The sequence below is a fragment of the Bradysia coprophila genome, unplaced genomic scaffold, assembly GCF_014529535.1.
Source record: "Bradysia coprophila strain Holo2 unplaced genomic scaffold, BU_Bcop_v1 contig_154, whole genome shotgun sequence".
NCBI classification, from domain to species: domain Eukaryota; kingdom Metazoa; phylum Arthropoda; class Insecta; order Diptera; family Sciaridae; genus Bradysia; species Bradysia coprophila.
This window is the reverse complement of record NW_023503426.1, coordinates 18,963-40,174: the sequence shown is the minus strand read 5'-3', so window position 1 is coordinate 40,174 and position 21,212 is coordinate 18,963. Positions and strand designations below refer to the sequence as shown.

Sequence of the window (21,212 nt, the reverse complement as noted above, 5' to 3'; positions counted from 1 at the left end):
GGCAATTTTTATGATTTAAGCGGTTGCTAATCTTAAGAAATGCTTTTGTCTTGACACAGGTAAGATTAGGGAAAATATTGAAAATATTGCAGTCAGCTCAATTTTTTTATTCCCTTGACTGAAAGTCAAGGGTCTTACGCCAGAAAATACCCTAAAATGTTTGTTACCACACAATGTATGACAATACAATGTATGGTTTGTAACCTATTTTTCTTTGTCATCACGATAACTTGAGTAATTCATAACCGATTTTGATGATTTTTTTTTAATCGACGAGGAATGAAATTCCTGAGATTAAGTTCGAAGATGAGCCATGTCGGGATAAAGCCCTGGAAATTATTTAGGTTCTTAAAATTATACATTTGACATTTGTAAGGTAAAGTTCGACGATGAGATATATGGGATCACCGCTTCGGAAGTGGTCCCATAAAGTAGAAATGCAATGTATTAAATGAACATTATAAATGATAATCGATAATTGGTATTTGATAATTGACAATTGAAATTTTATATTTGATAATTAACAAGCGGCACCCAAAATGAAAAATGAAAAAAGTCAAGCAAATCTAACATTAGACAACTCCGACGAGTGTGATGTTTGCGGCCCGATCGAAGCGAGGATCGTAATTCACACGAGTCGCGGTATCTTATTGTCACATTAGACAACTCGGACGAGCAAGTTTGGGATCAGAACAAACCTAATATTAAACAACTCTGATGAGTGTGATGTTTGCAGCCCGAGCGAAGCGAGGGTTGTAATTCACACGAGTTGCGGTTATTTATTGCAAAATTAGATAGCGAGTCGTGATATTTTGCTTATTACAAAAGAAATAAATTTATGAGTAATTTGAGATTTTTAGATCCTAAGTATGATGTGATGGTTCAAACAAATTGTTTAAGGTCAAAATATTGTCATTTGCTTGGACTACAGAAATTGTCCATTCTTAACCAGATGAAAAAATCAATGAAAATAAATTAAGATATCTATAAAAGTCTAATCTGATTGACTATGAAGTTTACCAACATTACCAACCAGCAAAAGACAACATTATTTTGGGAAAATTATCAGTCAAGGGACCCGACCCGCCCAAAAAGGTGGGACCTAGTTTTTACTAAGATTCACACAAAATTTATCTCCGGTCACTTACAATTTTGTTATTAATTCGAATTTTGAATCCCCATCACTTTAGCCTTTAAAAATGCGATAATTTGAAAGTATTGACCAATGTTAACCTTAACTTTTATTATCGATTTCAACATTCTAAATCCTTCTGAATCAATTTTCACGCGATTTTTATATTTTCACTTGAATTGGTTAAAAGTCGCAACCACGTTAATATTGGCAAATGAACAGAATGAATTGAAGTCAGGCACATAGAGTTATACTCTAGAGTATAACTCTATGGTCAGGTACATGATATTAGATTGTTTCTAGTTACATTTGGAACTATCATCGGAAAAGTATATGATCCTTGTTTTTTGATCATAAACGTTTATATACTGTCAATATGTATACTCTTGCATACTAAAAGTCAGTATGTCATGAACTCCCGTCGGATATTAACAGAAAAATGTGCAACTTATAAGAAAAATTTTGTTTCAATAATTTTCTGATTCTTTAAAGTCAACAAAGATTGTGAGTAAACGCAGAAGAGTAACCAGCATACCCAGTGGCTACACATTAAAGTACAGTACAGAAGAGCCTATGTACTTAAATTAATGTCAAATAGGGAAGAATGCGTTTAATGAATCGGCGCCCACATTTCTAAATTTTGAATGTTTGTTCGGTAGTTTTTAATCATGTAAGTTTGAAGCTTCTTGGTTCTTCAGTTTAGAAAGTGTGTAGATTTGTATTGCGGAAGCATCTCGTCATCTCGCTCGTAATTTAAGTTGTTTTAAGTCATTCATGCCACCAATGAACTAGTAAATGAATGCTATCCTCTTCCTATTTAGTAATAAAATTATCAAAATCGGATCGGTAAAGTAGTAAAAGAGATCAAGTGCTATTTGCAGTTAGCTTACAACGTTTTCTAGTTTTACTGAAATTTACTGTCTGTTTTTTAGCACATTTTGTTGTTGCTCTTGTTGCTCTTTATTAACCTCTACGAAATAATAATAGGGAGTGGTACAAAATTATACATTTTTCAAATTAGTCAGTATACATTGCCACTACGATTTATTGGAACATCGTAAATACACAAAATACTTCATTTAGCACACACCATCTAATTAAGCGGCCCATTCATTTTGGCACTCTCCTGACGTATCGCATTGATGAGCTCATTATTGATGAGGAAAATGAATCGTAGACCGGCAATCTAAAAGCGGAAAAATTCTCAAACAAATTCGTAAACAACCCCTAACTAGAGTCGTACCTCGATAACGCAATTGTTATTTATTCGATTTTTGCTTCCCGACAGCAACGGCATACCATCAATGTAAATCGGTCGTTTGCCCTCATTCGAAATGAAGAAATCGCCGTTACTGCGAAGCTTTATAGTTCCTTGCTTCCGGGACACCTTGTACGCAGGTCCTTCAAGGGTTAGATCAACATCAACGGTTTGTTCTTTAGTGGTTCGCCCGAATGTTATCTTAGAATCCAGAACAAGCAATTAAAACGATTACTTTTCACTGTTTTTCACATCCATACATACCTCCCTCGACCGCATTAAATATCGCACAAGTCTTCCACGCAAAACTGCTAGAGTCTGATTATCAAATTCTGGAGCAAAGCCTAGAAGCACGAAACGGATTAAGTTTGTTATTTAAATGAAACTGAATGTCTGTCGTCATAGGATCTTACCAACACCAGTTAATGAATCAACGAGTACACCCCATCGAGTTAGTTCGTTTTCGAGCTGTCGAATTTCCTTTTTGTTTGCCCGATCAGCTAGCGCGTATTCCAAATCGAGAACTTCATCCTTCGGTTCAGCCAACTCAGAATCTTGCAACAATTCTTCAGCGTCTGAGAAGCTTAAAAGTTGATCGGGTCTGGTATTCGGCTGAACAATTTGATCGGGTAAGAGGGAGTACTGTTTCATCAGTTGCCAGTGGGTAAATAATGCTTTCGCCGTTCTGGCCAGATAAAATGCTGAGGCGTTCTTGTCCAATAAATCCTGGAAAGTCTCTATAGTCGGATTCTCCGACTACAATAAGAAATTAATAGCCTGAAAGCACAGATGTAGGGTAAGAACTTACACTCTTTATCGTTCCCAGCAATTCTTCCTCTTGAACCGAATACAGAGCCTTACTCTGTACACTTTCAACCAATTCTGGATGAAGATTTCTCATAGCCGCGACTGCGATACGCGATATGGGTTCTTCATACAGCAGTGAATACCATCGTGACTGCATCTCCGGAACGGTAAATTTGCACGAAAACTTTGTTCCACGATGAACCATCCGAATGTCGTTTGTTTGCTGTATCCCGATAATCAAGGCCAAATCATCGATAGGTTTCCAGCGTCCCAGATCTTTTGTGGTTATTTGATTGCCGCCGCGAGACTTTTTGTTCTTTTTGTTGCTCTTTAAATGTCTCCGCTTTTCCATTGGTAAAACATTAGCGGTGGGTATCGTTGCAACTGTAGGAGTCGAAACAACGGTTGTGGTCTGGATTGGCACCATTGGTGCCGGAAGCGGAGCGGCTAATGGTGGGGCTGATGCAGGTACAACAATTGGCGGTGGTAAAACGGCTGTCGGAGTTTCGGCAAACGTGCCAACGTACGTTTGCGACTGGGTTCGGGATCGAGCACCAACGCGATACGGCGTTGGAGGTATACCGAGACTGAATTCAACTATTTCATCATCAAATCGTTTTCTTTTGATCGAACGTTGTGAGCTGGATCAAGAGTGTAAACAATTACTTATGGCTGGAGTCATTTTTCAATAGATTTCACCACATTACCTTCTTCTTTTCTGGTCATTGGCTGCATCGGTTGACGGACTTGATGTGTATTCGATAATTTGGTCGCTTTTATGGTCCATATTATGAAAATTATGAGATGCAAATGATGCTAAGCGTTTTTCCTTATAGTTTTGACAATATGTCATAGAATGCCAATTTTGGTTTGGTAATATTGATGGCGTTTATATGTGCCGTGTATTGAAGTGACATGTTTCACAAATTTCGCATTAAACGTATTCTTTTGAATTTTGGGCGCCTAATGTTTTACTATAGAACTCTAAGAGTAATTATACCTTAGGCGATCTATATCACTTAACGTGATCCGTTGGGTAAGGGAAAAGCATTATTGCTCTGTTAGTGCGTTCAAGTTTCTTTTTACGTCACTAGTTATTTCAGCTGTAGTTTCGTAGAGATTTTAGACATCCGCATACAGGGCCGGATTAAAATTTTCAGCTCCACTGACAAATGCAATCTAAGCGCCAATTTTCATATCTGATTCATATATTTATATAAACGTTACGTTACGTTACGGAGACTCTTGAAATGGATGATAGTGTTTATATAGAAGTAAAAGAAATGTAATTGCGAACGCAGTGAGCAAAAAATTATTGAAAAATAAGGTGATTTTGATTATTGGTATAGCACTGACGTGTTTAAGTTAAAAAATACAAATTTTAGTTCATGAAGAGTCTTCATTGAAGACCACATCACAATTCGATGTTCGAGATTTTTCTTTTTCATTTTTTCATCGTAATTTCCTTTTTTAATCTGATTTACGCTCTTGAGAGTAATAGGCTAGCTAAAACAAATGAAGAACAGCTCAGCATTCCCTTTTATCACGAGGTCGAAACAACTTTTCCTCCTTTCTTGCCACTTTAGAAGATTTAAAGGAAGAACTACAGTTATAACTGTTTCATTTTAGACTTCATCATTCATGTTTCCTGGCAAAACAATTTCTTTTTGTAAATGTTCGGATTAAATACACTGACACACGAATTGAAATTTTCACTTCGAACTCATTGACTGAGTCCATTAGGCTCATGCACTCTTCAAAATAAAAATTTGGAACTTTACAAGATTAGGCAATGTAAAGTTTATTCGCAAACTCTCTGTAGATTTTTTTAGGCAATTTTTTTAATTTCAATTTGAAACTAAACAATTTCTCGTCAGACAATGATTGTCCATTCAGTGAAGTCAGCGCCAAATTTTTCCAGCGCAATGATACCGAATTTCCCATGGGGAAACCGACACTGTCCTAGCATTAACATCAATAATTTTCGGAGATTTATTAAATCGGAGAAATTTGTACTGAAAAACCTGTTACAGACGGCAATCATATGACCGGTATCATTATCTGGTCTATTACTTCCATCGATCAAAGTATTTTTAATCTGTTGATTTCAAATCTTGTACTTCATTCTTTTAACATGCATTTTACCATAATAAGGGACCACATTACCCAGAAATTGTCATTATTTTTGTCGTCGTTATCAATAACAGATGAATGTGACAGGTTAATCAAGAGTTTAAGATTAATTTTAAATCCAAAAAAAATACGTCTAAGATGCAGCACCATAAAAATAACTTTATTCTCTTGAAAATTTGATAATATCACATTAATTGCATTAGGTGTAGATAGAGACGGATTCATTTTCGTGAAATTTATTCTCTATATTCTTGTATATCCCATCCTCGTTCGTACATAAGTCATAGAAAATAGTAACGAAAATGCAACAGACGAGACACAAATACTCGCATAATTAACATACATCAAAATTTCCGGATTTGTTTCAATAGAATTCCCTACAATGAGTGGATATATAGCCGACATACAACTTCCAGCTACTGTTATGACTCCTGATACAGACTCTGTTATGAATAAATACTTTTCAATGTAAGCATACAGTGATGGATATACTGTGGACATTCCGACGCCGATCATAACACTTCCCACCCATAACATTGTCATTGACGATCCACCCCAAATGTATAAAATTGTATTGGAAATGGCCAGTAAAATCAAATTGCCAGCAAATATGAAATGAGGCTGGATTCTCAGAATGAGCAAAATTCCGACTAGCCGACCAATAGTGAATCCGAGCTGAAGACCGAATAACACTTTTGCTGCTTCAGTTGGTGATAGTTTCATGGGAGAGAAATGAGTGTAGGTGGGTAAAAACTGTTGCGTACATAGTTCTAGTGCCGAATAGAATCCAATCACACCACAACATAGTCCGATAATGTAAATCCGCCGTTTTGACGAGTCACGATTCCGAGATATTAGGGCCGTTGTTACGGATACGCCAGACGAACTCGATCTGCTGTCAATGCTTTCACGTTCCCAAGAAGTGTCAACAATTATTGGTTCTTGAATGTTGCTCGTAACGACCACCACTGGTGTTCTCTTTCTGAATGTAAGATAAATGATTGCGTTTATGACCACCGCAGTTATGGCCAAAGATCCAGCGATGTAAAACGGAGTGCGAATGTCACGTGCGGTTGTAGGTTCTAATTTGTCAGTTGAATCGCCGTTCGTTAGGAAGTTGGCCAGAATTATGGGCGGTGCCAGCGTTCCCAGCAGGGACTAACCTAAGGAACATCGTGGGTGGGAATTTTCCCACCCGCGCCTTTTGAATTCCCATCCACGAATTCAATTTTGACCACACTATAAATTTTTACAAAAACGTAAAAAGTACTTTGATTTTAACAGTCAGGTGGTCGACAGATCCGTACCACTTAAATTCCAAGTCGTTAATTGATGATTTGATTAAGAATTCCTGTGTACAAGACTGTCGACCACTCGCCGACTCTAGACAACATGATATTAAAGTTAATATCAGTTAGAAATTACAAAAATCGACAGTGGCAGCGAAACCATGTCCTCAGCATTGACAAGAAAATTAACCATCTGAACATATTGATCAAAGCTCAATTTAAATTCTTCAATAAGGAAATGTGGAACGACTGACTTTCACAGTTGAAAAAATACTCTAACCAACTGTGGAAAATTACTAGGCTGGTTAGCAATTGCAAAAGCAGTCTTCATTCCTTAAGGATACATCAGGTGCTAGCAACTACAGACCAATTAGCCTGCCAAACTCCATCAGCAAAATCTTAGGTAATCATATCCAACAAGCTCTAAATAAGAAAAACTCTGCAGGATTGTTCACATTTGACATAGAGAAGGCCTCTGATAGTGCATGGCATAAGAGTCTAATACACAAAATGTTCCTTCGAAAGTTTCCTTTCTATCTTATTAAAATTGTTCAATCATTTCCACAAAAACGGTCTTTGTACCATATTGTCAGAAATCTAGGATATCTAGCTCATATCCTAGCAGTAGTCCCACAAGGAAGCGTGCTGAGTGCTACCCTTTATTACATATTCACTTCAGATTTGATTGTAACGTAAGTCACGTTCTTTGTGAAAAGAATTTTTTCGCAGATGATTACTGCAAATCTGTTTTGCCAAATGGCAAAATTATCAAGAAATTGCATGCCATTGGTAAGATCTCAAATTATTCTGCAAAATAGGAAATCAAATTAAATGACAACAAAACAAACGCGGGCTTTTTCACCAGAAGAAGGGCTCAGAAGTGGAAGGAAAATGTGTTTCAAATCTCCCTAGGAAAAATTCGACTTTTTTTAATCATTGTTTTTGGCGCCTCTAAGTAAGAATTAGGAAGTCATTTTTGCGCCTTTTCGTCGAAATCCCACCCACGGGAAAATCCTTACGTTAGTCCCTGGTTCCCAGTGAGTAGGCGAAATGTTGAGTCAAGATCCACGGTGGCGATTCATCTCTCCATATATCAATAATCCAGGCCACTTGGGCGGTATCATAACCACCGCCACCCAGACCTATTAAACTGCTATACACAAAAAATTCGGTCAAATTGGTGGCTGATGGTATCAAAAAGAATGATGAAGTAATCAGTGAAAGCAGCAGCAGGACAACTAACTGCCGGTTAACACATTTGAATATTAGTGTACCTAGAAATCAGTAAACATCAGTGTTAGTTGAATCGTTGTTGCTTTGGAATCTGTCAATTTGTCAACTTACAGACCAATGCACTTGCGAGATAGCAAAACAAAATAATTGTAAAAACCTCGGACACTTGATCCACTGTTGAATCAAAGATGTTCGTAAGTTCCAGAACCAGTGGACTAAGAAATGTTATGCAAACTCCCTGAAAGGAACCCAACCTTAATGCACTGAAACGTTAACAAATTTAGATTTGACTCACCAAAACGAAATTACTGTAATAAACGGCCAGTGAAACTATGTATTTCACGTTACGTGAAGACGTCGAAAATGCTGATTCAGGCATATTGTTATCCATTGTTAATATTGAAGTGAGTGCTTTAAAAGACACTAAAGAACCAAAATCCCCAAGACTTGACGCGATAATGTAAATGCTATCCAATCATAAAATGTTGTCGTTTATGTTGTTGATCCAGCCAACATGTCAAATAAAATAAAATCTGTAGAACATCAACTCCATAAAGCGTCCAAAAATATCAAATCATTTCTCTCTACGAAGACAATGTCTTGCCACTTGCTGATGAAAATTCAATCAGATTTGGACTGAATCTCGGACTGTGAAGTTAATTTAATTCATTGACTATTCAAACAAAACAAAAAAATCAGAAAATTTTACTTAATGAAAATTCCAAACTGACGAACACGAACATTAAAATAGACAAATAACTGAAAGTTTTGATAAAACAATAAATTAGTTGTCTATTCTTATCATAAATAGTATCAATTACATTTACACTTTTTTCCCTTGGCTCTGTTTTAGCATACTAATCGCACTTTGTTTTGTTTTTGTTTCTAATACCCAACCCACCAATGATTCGACTTGTCAAACATGAAACTGTATTGGGTTTTGTTGGGTTTACAACACTGTTTTACATTAACACATCGGCTTAAATTGTATGCAACTGTAGAATGAACTTAGAGTGATAGTAAGTGTGAATTGTTCGCTATATTAACCTACTTACTGAACGGGTTTAATCATAGATCGGCTAGGACAGTTTACATGGAGTGACTTGACATTGGTAATGAGTAATGTTATATAAAATGATGAGTATTTTGAATAACTCTCAGCACTTTTCTTATTTGGACAGGTGTTTAGTCTTTTAAAGAAACCATTAGTCATATTTGATATCGAGAACGGCGACAAGAATAAGCGACGAGCCAAGGGTGTTCTCATATATAGCAAAATAAATGATCCAAATGTTGAAACGATCAATATTTTGTATGTAACTAGGAGATAGATACTTTACATAAAAGAAGTACAGCTAGAGGCATTGAAATTTCAGCATGAATTTGCTTGAGCTGTTTTTCAGCTGATCCACATATACAATCAAAACTGTTTATACGGTTGCTACATGCACGCGTATAAAGACGAATATAAGGCGAAGTTTGGAACAAAATGTAGGACATGTTTTGCATTGGAAAGGTGATTATGGCCCGAAATTGCGAAAAACGTTGTATCTACCACGGTAGGTATGCCGGTATTTTTTCGCACACGACGTCTTGTCGACCTCGGCTTCGCCTCGGGTCGACAATCATCATCTTGGTAGATAAATAACTATTATGTGGATCAGCTGAAAAATAGCTGAAGCAAATTCATGTTGAAATTTCACTGCCTCTAACTGTAAGAACTTTGTGTCGCTCTTTTCGAAAAAAAATTTTGCGAGTAGGAAAGCAATATTTCTATATACAAAAGTGGAAAAGTCCAGTTTTTAATACTTATGACGAAAGTCTGACTCTTACATGCTACATCAGTCGGAAACTGCACCTTGGATCCTTACTCTGAAACAATATAATTCACTCGAACGCCACATTCTTCCAACGTTTTATGTTTTTGTATGTTTTATGAAAGCCGAATTGTTTTCGTCTAATTGACGGTCAACTCCATCAACTCTCGTTTGCTAATGTTTTTACGATACAGTGACGCAATACAAGCACACCCAAATATAAATAGAGAATGGACAAAATTTGTTCCGTCTTCTTCCAAGTTCATACTTTTTGACACGACTTCTAATTTTTCGTATTTCTTCTGATTCTATAAATATTTATCGATCGTATCATCTAAAATCTTTATTTAAATTAAATTGATTTTTCTACATCTTCATTTGGTGTGTCTAGCACTTCGTCATCATTATCGTCTATCACGATCAGTTCTGGTTTCTCTTCAAGTATTTCGACATCATCGTCTGCATCTAATGCATCCATACCATGTGATTCTTTTGATTCAGGCGAACACTCCTGGAAAAAATTAAAAATAAATTTCTTGCGCTAAGACAAACGGGAATGTGAGCAACTTACTGGTCCTCTATTAACAGGTGATACTGAAGTCGACTGTGTAATCGGTTTTATGAGCGTACTCCCAATTAGTACATGTGATTTCCTATCCTTTTTTTTAGATTGACAGGAACGCAACCGATGCAGTATATCATGCGGTACAGGTTCGATGTCATTCAATTTTCTTCGTCTCATACCTCCAGACGAGTAAGGGGTTTCCGTTGGCGAACTTTCATTTTTTGATTTATCTCCAGGTGAAGCATACGTTTTCACTGCGGAATTGTTCAGGATGACGGGTCCCTTGTATTGGCCATAAATCGTGAAATCGGTGAATTTTGTCACGACAGTTACCACACTAGTTTTATGTTTCAAGAAATGTCTGCCCAACGTTCTCACTTGATTGGCACTCTTCGGGAAAATCATGCCGCACACATTACATTTTACGGTTCTCTTTGATAATTGTAGCAGGTTCGGAATAGTTGATAGATTGATCACATTAGTGTCTACATCAGCACGTGAGACAGACAGTTTTTTAACTTTTCGAACGGCTTTGATTGATTTGTTTTCACTAACCTGAATCACAAAGGAATTGGTAAGCAAAATGGTGTAAAAATCAAACAAGTCGGCTTACCACATTTTCTTCCATATATACCAAACTCTGCTTTGAATTGTCCATGCTCTCTTTAACTGCTTCAGGTTCCTATAAGGTACAATGAGACTTCATTTTTTGCAGAGATATATGACTTTGAAAAGGAAAACCTAAACAAATGAATTCGATGACTACCTTCATACGTTAGCCGAACAAATACAGTATAGCAACTCTGTGTCATGCCAATTATCACTCCCTCACAAAACAGATTCAAAAATTGATATTGATCCTACAAACCTAATTCACATAATTGAACTACCATATAGACGGTTTCTTCTTACCTCATCTACGATATCCAGATCAGGTTCAGATTTTATCGCTATTGGATCATGACACTCCTCGACTTTCTCGGGAGGAATTTGTACTAATACATCGACTGTTGTAGCTTTTACAGCATGGATCTCCTCGTATTCCTCCGGAGAAAATAGGACTGGTTTAACGTCTGGTACATCGACTGTTGTTTCTTCTACTTCAGCTTCTTTCTTGAGAGTAATTTGATCAGGTTTAACGTCTTGTACATCGACAGTTGAGTTGTATGGTACATCATCTGTTGAGTTGTGTGGTACACCGACTGTCGAATTGTGTATAGCAAGAATTGCTTCCTTTGGTGTTAGACCGTTTAGACAAATATGATTCGACTTATTGACCTACGTAAATAAACATGAAAGTTATTTGGTGATTTACGAATATGTTACCAATGACTTTACTCTCTTCCGAACCCGTGAGTAGGTTTTCAAGGCAGCCTTTTTTGGTGTCACTTCTTCGAAATCAGTTAGTTTAGTTGAAACATATTTTGGGAAGGCATTCGAATGCAATTCTGGACTACATTTGCCAATTGCAGGTGTATCTTGTACGATACTAGTTCCTGAAATATCTCCATTACATTTACGATCCTGGAACAAATTTGTTTTTTTTTCTTATTATTTCATTTGAACAAGAAAGCAAACATTAATTAACCTCTGTCGGACACAGCCTATCAACGCCTAAATTCAATTTCGGTTTGGGTTTTTTCTTAACTGGCTCCAGTTTTACAATTTCCAATTGCCCATTGTTTTTTACAATATGAAAGTTCGAATCATTCATTGCTTCGAGTGGAAAACAAAACAAACCACACGCTGTATACTCGAATATTACCGCACTATACACACATTCAAATAGGTATCATCAATGCAGGGAATATGATTGTTCAATGAATTAAATCGATTCAAATAAATGAATATTTTTGAACGACAAAAATAACGAAATTTTGAAAAGTATTTCTGGTCAATTTTCTTCAAACGCAGAAGATTCACGTCCCTAATTGTACCTTATTTTGACAGCTTCTAAATTCATGTCTGTTTTAACTAAAATTTCACGACCTCTCTTGGCTACAACAAATTAATAATGTAATAATTACCAGAGGGACGTACTGTTCAAGTAAGATCTGATAATAGATGGCGCACCACACGAAATAAATAACTTCATAATACTACCAAAGATGGCGGTCTGATAAAATGCGCCATCTCTCATGACAGCACTACACTAAATAACAATTCCATTTAGTGAAAGAGAAGTTTCTGCATATTCGAATATTTTGCTCAATCGAATCGGTGTAAATTTATAACATTTTTAATAAATTAGCTCGGCAACCCTAGTGTACGCATACATGAGTCTGGAATTTACGGTTTACGGTTACGGTAAACTGCCATACTTTAGGTCTGTGTAGAATTTTATGATTTTACATTGATAAAACAAACCAAGCCGTAGACAAATGAAAAGTTAAGTACACTCTTCAACTGGCTCAATATTTTTAAAAACATCCCTGGCGAGCAACACCGGTGGATATTCATCATCTACAATTATATTATTTGTAAGACTATATGTGAAACACTGCGGACTTGCGGAAATGCAACCCCGATTCTTGACTAAATTGGAAATTACACTCCACTAGAATATGATGCAGTTCATCGTCTCAAACAACGAGAAATGTAGGTTAAAACGTATGATTATAACAATCCATATCAAATTAAATTTTGACTTATCGCTGCGTCAACCTCGTACATTTTTTGACCGTTACCAGCTTTTATACCTTTTATACTCACAAATTCTTAAACACTCTTCAAACTCTCTTTGCCCCATTTAATTTGAATGTAGATTCAATGTAGTAGAAGACATTGCAAGAAGTACTACTTTGACACCAGCTTGTGTTTGTCACGTTTGTCACCATTCACGAAAACGAAGCAAAACAAAAACCATGTCAAACGACAGTGAATCGTCCGATGTAAAAATCTCTTTCATTCCAAAAAAACGCAAGAATCTTCGTCAGAGAAACATAAGTGATGATGAGGAAGATGCGACTGACAATGCACAGGAAACTATGTAAGTACTCAGGCTGCATTCAGTTGAACGAAACTCAAGAAATTTTCCAAATCGAAGGTCGAAATTGGTTGAAACTAAGGAACGCCAGAAACTCCGGAACAAACCGAATGGAGTGAATATCATCGGATTGGCTCTTGGAAAGAAAATCACCATCGAACAGGAGCTGACAAACGTAATATTCAATTGACGCCACTCAGACCGATAGAAATTATTTATTTTTTTTAAATCCATTCGTAGAGGGATCCATTCAACACCAAATCCGGAGGAATGATCAACATGCATGCATTGAAAAAGGGTATCAAACCAGTGGAAGATGCATACGACGTGGGTATTGGTACACAGTTCTCTGCTGAAACAAATAAACGGGACGAAGACGAAGAAATGATGAAGTATATTGAAGAGCAGCTGAGCAAACGAAAGGGCATCAAGAGCAACACAAGCTCAGACGATGTTATGGAAAATTCACACAAATATCTGACCCCTGAAGAAGCTGCACTACTTTCTCTACCGGATCATCTTCGATTAAGTTCGACCCAAAAGTATGTGCAGTGTTGTCAGTCCCATGATATGCAGGGGAATACAAGACCTATCGCTTGATATGTTAACTGAAACTTGAAATAATTTATTTCTCTCTAGATCTGAAGAAATGTTATCGAATCAGATGCTTAACGGAATACCGGAGGTCGATTTGGGTATCGAAGCGAAAATCAAAAATATTGAAGCAACTGAAGCAGCGAAGGAAAAACTTTTAATGGAGCAAAAGAATAAAAAAGATGGTCCGTCACAGTTTGTCCCTACTAACATCGCTGTAAATTTTGTGCAACACAATCGATGTGAGTTCTGATTCAACTTCATCTTTAGAACCAATTTTCATCAATTTTAATGTACTTCCAGTTAACATCGAAGAGGCTGAACTGAGGAAACGCAAACAGAATGTGTTGCAGGAGAGGGAAGACGCTCAGCAAAGTAAAGAGAAAGGAGTTAAGAAGGCCACGGACGACTACCACTACGACAAGTTTAAAAAACAGTTCCGACGTTACTAAGCATTTCCAACTATTTACTTTTGTAATAAATTATATCTCTAAACAGACCTGAACACGGTGACTAGCCATGGTGTCGGAGCTGTTTCATGCTCTCAATTTCAGTTTTTAGTTTATTGATCTGTTGAAAAAGAAAAATTTTAATTTTAATTACGAAAAACAATTAGTTGATTGGCACATTGCTCACTTTTTCGGTAATTTTAGCTTGGACGTCTTGAGGAGCCGATTCCGCGTAGCCCTTTGTACACACCCTTTTTAATAGTTTCTCCAGCTCATTCTCCAATTTCTTCAGTTTCTTTGCATTCAATTCAGATGTTCCGTTATCGGCCTCATACAAATGATTGGTTTCAATTCCAAACGAGCATTCATAACCAGCCGTTGATTTTATCGCAAACTTTTCCAGTTCGACAATTCTTGACGAATCATTCAGTACAACGTCGTTTACGAGTGCTAACTTTGCAATGTGTGAGGTAAATGGACGTAGACTATCATACATAGACTGAGTGTGAATGTACAGGTGCACTAAGGTAATCGGTTAACGTTAATGAGTCAGTGCAGTTCAATTTTTTAATGTTGACTTTGCGCACTTACCCACAGGAGCATGTTTTCCGATGACTTTATTGTCCACCTTAAGTTGTCTTATTGCCGAACATATTCGTAATAAATTTGAAATTTCCGTTTCGAGTGCGTTGTCTATCCATTCCTCTGGCTGAAGTTGGAATCAGAACTGATGAGACATTTAAAAGGGGAAATTTTTTCTACGATTTTACCTGAAACTCAGATATTTTCGGCAGATGTCTTAGAAGTTCATTACATACAAAAGGAGCGAAGTGACTTAATGAATTTAGACCAATCGACAAACACGTTGCTAGAACACGACAGTGTACTGCTCCACCAGAATCCTTGCTGGAAATATTTTTCTTCGTTGTTTCCTGTAACGTATTGTTAGAACCGAATTACAAAAGGTTGTGGACTTCGAGACTTTCAGTACTTACCAAATAGACGTCGCACAAGTCACCGTAGAAGAACCTTTTCAACGCATCGGTGGCGATATGAAAATTGTATGACTTCAATGCGTTATCTATTTGTAGCAACGCATTACCAAGACGACTCAAAATATATCGATCCATATCGGCGAGCTCCAATTTCTTCAAATCATTCGCATCGTACAGTTTCAAATTGAGCTGTTCATGTGATGCTATTGTATACCGCGCTGCCTGCCAGATTTTATTGAAGAACCGCGAGTTCGCGTGACACTGATTAACATCGAAATTGATAAAGTGGCTCGTTACATCCGTACTACACAGCGTAAAACGAAGTGCATCGGTTCCACACTGTGGAATGCCCTTTGGAAACAGCTGCAGCTGTCCTTTAATTGATTTTTTCACTTCATCCAAGGATAGCACACCATTTTCATATGATTTTTGTATATCGTTGCGAAGATCCTCTAAAGTTGCGCCATTAATGACCTGTTCGGGTGTTATAACGTTGCCTAAACTCTTCGACATTTTTCGACCGTTAGCATCACATAAAACACCGTGAAGTAGTATATCGGTGAAGGGAACACGGCCGGTCAAAATTTGCCCGAGCATAACCATCCTTGCTACCCAGAAGAAAAGGATATCATGTCCTGTCACCATCACGTCTAACGGATAGTTGCGTTCATAAAAGTTTTCTCCCTTTGGCCATCCCATTGCTGAAAAGGGTAGTAATGCTGATGAGAACCATGTGTCCAACACATCTGCATCTTGTACGATTTGAATATCGGCTACTGTATCAACATTGAAAGCTTTCATTGCCTTCTTTTCAACGTCTTTTAGACTGACACCAACCAACCAAATTGTTTTGCCTTTAAACGTGCACTCATACGCTGGTACTTGATGACCCCACCACAATTGTCTGGAGATACACCAATCATGACTAGGTGACAACCACTTACACCAATCTTTCTTGAAGTTGTCAGGATGAATTCTTATTTCACCTGTCGCAACAGCTTCAATAGCATTTCGGGCCAGCTCTTCGCATCGCACAAACCACTGTGGTCGATCCATCAATTCAATAATGTCTTTTGAACGCGAACACACCGGTAATTTGAGATTATGTGGCCTAATATTCCGCAAAAGTCCTCGACGCGACAACTCATTCTTCATCAAGTCACGAGCAGTAAACCGTTTTTGATTAGAGAATTGATCGAATCCTTCGCATATTGTACCTTTCTCATTTATCACCGATACCGATGGCAGTGAATGACGTACGGCTATTTCTTTATCGAATTTATCATGGGCTGGAGTGATCTTAACTGCACCTGTTCCAAAATCTTTGTCAACGGAATCGTCGAAAACCAATGGAATTTTCTCATTCCGAAATGGATGCCATAAATACAATTGTGACTCTCTGAAACTGGAATACCTTGGATCGTCCGAATGCACAGCAACCGCCACATCTCCGAGTAGTGTTTCTGGTCTGGTGGTCGAAACGATTATTTCACTGTCGCTGTCGCATATCTTGTACGCAATGTCAAAAATTTCACCAAAAGTTATCGGACTATCATATCCGGGAACAGAAATCCTGGTTGGTCCTGTCACTTCGACATTCTCCACTTCAATATCTGATATGGTCGACTCTAAAGTGCAAGACCAGTTAACTAACATGTTACCGCGGTAAATTAAATTCTGATCATACAACCGAACAAAGGCACTTTTCACTGCTTCACTCTGAGCTTCATCCATTGTAAAATATTCCCTTGACCAATTCAAATCAGCACCGATTCGTGTGAGATCATGTTTAATTGTACCGGCTTTTTCTTCTCGCCATTTCCAAACTTCATCGAGAAACTCTTTCCGTCCGATGTCATGTCTGCTCACATTTCTCACCTTTTTCAACATCTTTTCCACGACAACTTGTGTGGCAATACCAGCATGATCTGTTCCGGGAATCCATTGTACGTCGTATTTCTGTGAGCGTTTCCATCGTACAAGAACGTCTTGTATCGTCGCCATCATAGCATGACCGATATGTAAATGACCGGTTACATTTGGGGGTGGAAGTATTAAGCTGAACTTTTGTTGGTCGGTTTTATTGGATTCGTTTTCACATTTAACATATTCTTCATTGATATTGTTCGATTCAACAGCCTTCGATTGGTATTTATCGGCTAAGCCTACGATATTTAACCTTAGTTTCAGTATGACAATTTACATTAACTATTGCTTACCTCGATGACTAAATAGCCTGCAACCATATTTGTGATTACTTATTTGGAAAAACCTTTTTCCAAATAAAAGGCTTCCACTTTCTCTGCAAACGAAGTTCATATTTTTGAATTTTGTTAGATCATAAACATTACAATGGGTTAGGTGATGTCTGTTTTGACTTTTTTGACATAATAGTGAATGAGGTAGATGATTTATCTTTGAAAAAGTATTAGAACAACTTTGTGAGCACGAATTAAAGACACATTTTTGAAATCCTTAGAGATTCATTGAAGAAAGACAACAGAGAGAGGCTGCGGTGGAAGAAATATAAGACAACAATTACAATCCAATCGACATTATTCATTCCACATGCGATTTACTATAATGTGTAACCAATACGTAAATGTCGTTACATTGGTAATGCAAGTGAAATGAATAGTCAATTGGATTGTAATTGTTAAATCTTATAATTCCGAGACACCATCTGATAGTGGACACAATAAGGCACAATATTAACTATTTTTAGACCCATACGAAGTACTGGGGTCTTATAGGTTTACGCATACGTTTGTAACACGTCGAATTGGACTCCCTGAGTAAGGGGAAACCTATTGTGGTTGTCTAGAAATGCCAAATCCGCGAAAAAAATGTCCGTCTGTCCGTCTGTCTGTCTGCACGATAACTTGAGTAAAACGCATCCGATTTTGAAAATTCTTTTTTTTCCCGTTTGGTAATGTCAAAAGACAGGCTAAGTTCGAAGATGAGTGATTTTGGATCGACCCCTCCCGAGCTGTGGCCCAATAAGTGCTTTACGGTTTTTCGAAGATATCTCCGGACATTTAAACGTTAAACTTGTAAGTGAAGTCAAGTTTATGGAAATCGGATGACCGACTCGTGAGTTAGACCCCTTGGTGTGGAACAGGCACAGGGCGGCAAGCAGTTTTTGCTTGTAGGTCGGCCACATTTGAACATATTTCGTCTGTTTTAGCTTTATTAGATAGGTATTGACCGTACCAATCAGGGACATTTTTTTTTATGAAATTATGTTCTCCGGAGCGTGAGCTAGGTCTCTTGGAGTGAGCTCTTATCTGGTTACTCGGAAGTACAGTGAACGTGGTGTATTTTGACAATATCTCGAGTAAATTTTGACCGAATTTCATGATTTTTTTTTGTTTGAAAGGTATTAACGAATGTAAAGCGTCGGTACTATTTCCGGTCTCCTAACAAAATGGCTGCCGGCGGCCATCTTGGATTTTAGTAAAATAGAAATATCTTGGGAAAAATGATACTTAGAGAGTTTCTGTTAACATGGAAATAATTTGTTATGTGTGTGGGGTTTCAGGGATTCCATATACGGACATCTATATATACCTATATACAGCTATATTGAGCTATATACAGGCATATAGAGCTATATAATAGCATATTCCTCTGTGAAATGTTTATTCACAGTGAAATATAGGTAAATATAGCGGTATATAGCTGTTTAAATAGGAATTTATGAAATTTGACTTCATACGGGGCTGTCTATATTGCCTCCGGCAATTTAGTTGTATATGATAACAAGGCAAAGAGTGGATAATGTAAGTGATTTTAAAGGGAGAATAGTTTTTCAGCAGAGAAGAAAATGAAGTAAGAGAAATGAAGAGTTTCACATTAAAGGCTTTTGATACGAATAGGTGTTTCGTACGGGTCGGCGTTAGCTATGTTTAACTATTGTGTTTCTAAAGTGTACATGTTTTGTTACGTTACGTATTTAGAAATTTCCGGAAACTTTATCGAGATGGTAGTCCGAAAATCTGTTAATTACATCATTTGAACCTCGAACTTACAATAACTCGGATCACATTCCAAACCAATCAATTAATTTTTCACAGACGGCAACTTGGATGGCGAGCATAGAGAGGGATTCTTCTGAAAAACAGAAGACCGAAATCGGACACATTTTCTATTGGAATTTGTTATATGTGCCCAGTAAGGTATTCAACCCCAGAAGCCAAAACCACTTTCAAAAAAATTCTTCGCAGCTTGTGTGGCTAGTGTGAGGAGATCAAAAACTGAAAACTTGCGCTTTTCTTACAAAAGTTTCTCCGGTTACACGAGCCGTACAGGGTACAGAAAGGTAATTGCATGTACTTCCGGGGCAAATGGGTTTTATTGGGTTTAAAATTCATCCACACTGAGATATGTGCAGTTGAAGTTTTCAAACGAAAAAAGACTGAAAACTTACACTTTTCTTACAGAAATTTCTCGAGGAACACGAAACGTGCATGGTCGTGTGGGGTGTCATTAGAATGGAAATTTTACTATCGGATCTGGTACTTCTTTAGATCTGAATATTTTAAAGAGACCTCAAAGAGACCTTAAGGAGACCTTTTGAACATGTGTTTTGCTAAATGATCATTTTAGTCGGAGCTTGTTCTATATTCCAGAAGATGATAGCCGTCCGTGACAGGCTTAATCAAGGATAACATGGCGGAAAGTAATATTGTTTTTTTTAAAAGATGGATAGCTTCCAATCTTACGGCTTAACTTCCTCTTCAGGATGAAAAATTACATGTAAAGCTAACATATTTTGTATCTAAGTTTAACCCAATCAATTGGGTCAATGGAATGATCTGTTGTTGTGGCTTGGCACTTGAGACATCCTTAGGGATTGTCCACTCTATACCAATCTCAGGTTTCGTACCGTCATCATGAACTCCAAGATGTGGATCTACCATCATTAGATGACAAGCGCGGCTACTAATCAAAAACAGGGAAATTTGCCTAATAGAAGTAGTAATGTCAAGTAGTAGGAAGCCTCCTAAAAACTTGGAGAAACCTTTGCAGATTGTGTAAATTTATGAGATCTGCACAAGTTTCTCTAAGTGGGTTATGATTCACAGACCAATTCTTCCATTTTTGTGTGCTTTAATGGTTTTTCAAAAAAAAAGATTCTGGTTCAGGAATAATCAAAAAACGAATAAAACGAAAAAATTCAGACAGAAAATAAACTACAATTACATGAGCACTAAATTTTATTGCATTCACATTCTTATTACAAATAATGGTAAAGTCGTTGCGTCGTAAGTGAATTAAAATTATGCGATACCTTACAATCTAAATATCTGAAATACTGAATGTAATCAATGATTCTAGTTTAATTGATCCACTATGCCTTTCTACATTTTTGGATTCAACGGTCGCAGGCAGAGAATGTTTGAAATTCAATTCTAAAAAATTCCTTAAAATTCGTAGAAGATTACTAAAAATTCCTTAGTTTGTGAATTCAGAAATTTAGGCATTTTTTAAGAAATTTATGGAATTTTTAAGAATCAAATACCTACAAATTGGCCCTAGTCGCAGACCATATCTTAAATCTAGTTTCTTAAAGCCAACTACATCAATTGCGTAATTGTATTTTTATATTTTCAACTATCGAGACTAGATACTCGTTGAAACATGTTCCCATTTCCTAGGAAATTAATAAATTAAATTTATAAATACGTCAAACTCAAGGATTACAGGGATAACATAATGTAAATTTGGCAATTATAAAGGCTAAGTGAGCTGATGGAAAGCTTCAAGATAAAGGTTAGTTAGTATGTTAACTAAATTGAGAGTCTTATCTAGTCTCCATATATTTGGTCAGACATAACCCCTACAAACGTTCATAATGAACGCACCAGTAGTACCATTGAAATAATTTCTATAGGAACCTCTTATCCTTTTCCATTCCCTTAGTGCTATCCAATCGAATTTGATAAAATTTA

General features: G+C 37.1%; 4 protein-coding genes and 1 long non-coding RNA gene across 7 annotated transcripts; 1 reads left to right on the top strand and 4 right to left on the bottom strand.

Moving 5' to 3' along the window:
• Positions 1-2,140: 2,140 nt before the first annotated feature.
• On the bottom strand, positions 2,141-4,197 carry LOC119075045 (microspherule protein 1-like). The gene is made up of 6 exons (XM_037181440.1): positions 3,905-4,197; positions 3,199-3,838; positions 2,804-3,146; positions 2,655-2,734; positions 2,376-2,591; positions 2,141-2,318 (listed from the first exon to the last, which is right to left on the bottom strand). Exons 1-6 carry the CDS (start codon positions 4,048-4,050, stop codon positions 2,226-2,228), a joined length of 1,518 nt encoding a protein of 505 aa, XP_037037335.1. The 5' UTR covers positions 4,051-4,197; the 3' UTR covers positions 2,141-2,225.
• Positions 4,198-5,574: 1,377 nt separating this feature from the next.
• On the bottom strand, positions 5,575-8,749 carry LOC119075046. Of its 2 annotated transcripts, XR_005087292.1 has the most exons (5): positions 8,674-8,749; positions 8,562-8,611; positions 8,148-8,500; positions 7,964-8,090; positions 5,575-7,893 (listed from the first exon to the last, which is right to left on the bottom strand). It is a non-coding gene; the product is annotated as an uncharacterized LOC119075046 (long non-coding RNA). The 2 variants fall into 2 exon arrangements; XR_005087291.1 differs by having other exon boundaries at positions 8,562-8,736.
• A 1,249-nt stretch (positions 8,750-9,998) lies between these two features.
• Positions 9,999-12,269, bottom strand: LOC119075048. 2 transcript variants are annotated; one of them, XM_037181443.1, is made up of 7 exons: positions 11,823-12,269; positions 11,573-11,758; positions 11,298-11,512; positions 11,147-11,231; positions 10,848-10,916; positions 10,241-10,789; positions 9,999-10,180 (listed from the first exon to the last, which is right to left on the bottom strand). In XM_037181443.1, the coding sequence occupies exons 1-7, from the start codon at positions 11,946-11,948 to the stop codon at positions 10,022-10,024; spliced, it is 1,389 nt and encodes a 462-aa protein (XP_037037338.1). In that variant the 5' UTR covers positions 11,949-12,269; the 3' UTR covers positions 9,999-10,021. The 2 variants fall into 2 exon arrangements, with proteins under 2 accessions (XP_037037338.1, XP_037037337.1); XM_037181442.1 differs by having other exon boundaries at positions 10,001-10,180; positions 11,147-11,512; positions 11,823-12,265.
• Positions 12,270-13,044: 775 nt separating this feature from the next.
• Positions 13,045-14,319, top strand: LOC119075051 (telomere length and silencing protein 1 homolog). Its single transcript, XM_037181446.1, has 5 exons — positions 13,045-13,223; positions 13,281-13,395; positions 13,461-13,762; positions 13,860-14,056; positions 14,118-14,319. Exons 1-5 carry the CDS (start codon positions 13,099-13,101, stop codon positions 14,264-14,266), a joined length of 888 nt encoding a protein of 295 aa, XP_037037341.1. The 5' UTR covers positions 13,045-13,098; the 3' UTR covers positions 14,267-14,319.
• Positions 14,256-17,636, bottom strand: LOC119075050 (valine--tRNA ligase-like). Its single transcript, XM_037181445.1, has 6 exons — positions 17,478-17,636; positions 15,259-17,423; positions 15,034-15,195; positions 14,855-14,972; positions 14,451-14,785; positions 14,256-14,384 (listed from the first exon to the last, which is right to left on the bottom strand). The coding sequence occupies exons 1-6, from the start codon at positions 17,575-17,577 to the stop codon at positions 14,328-14,330; spliced, it is 2,937 nt and encodes a 978-aa protein (XP_037037340.1). The 5' UTR covers positions 17,578-17,636; the 3' UTR covers positions 14,256-14,327.
• Between the last annotated feature and the right edge of the window lie 3,576 nt (positions 17,637-21,212).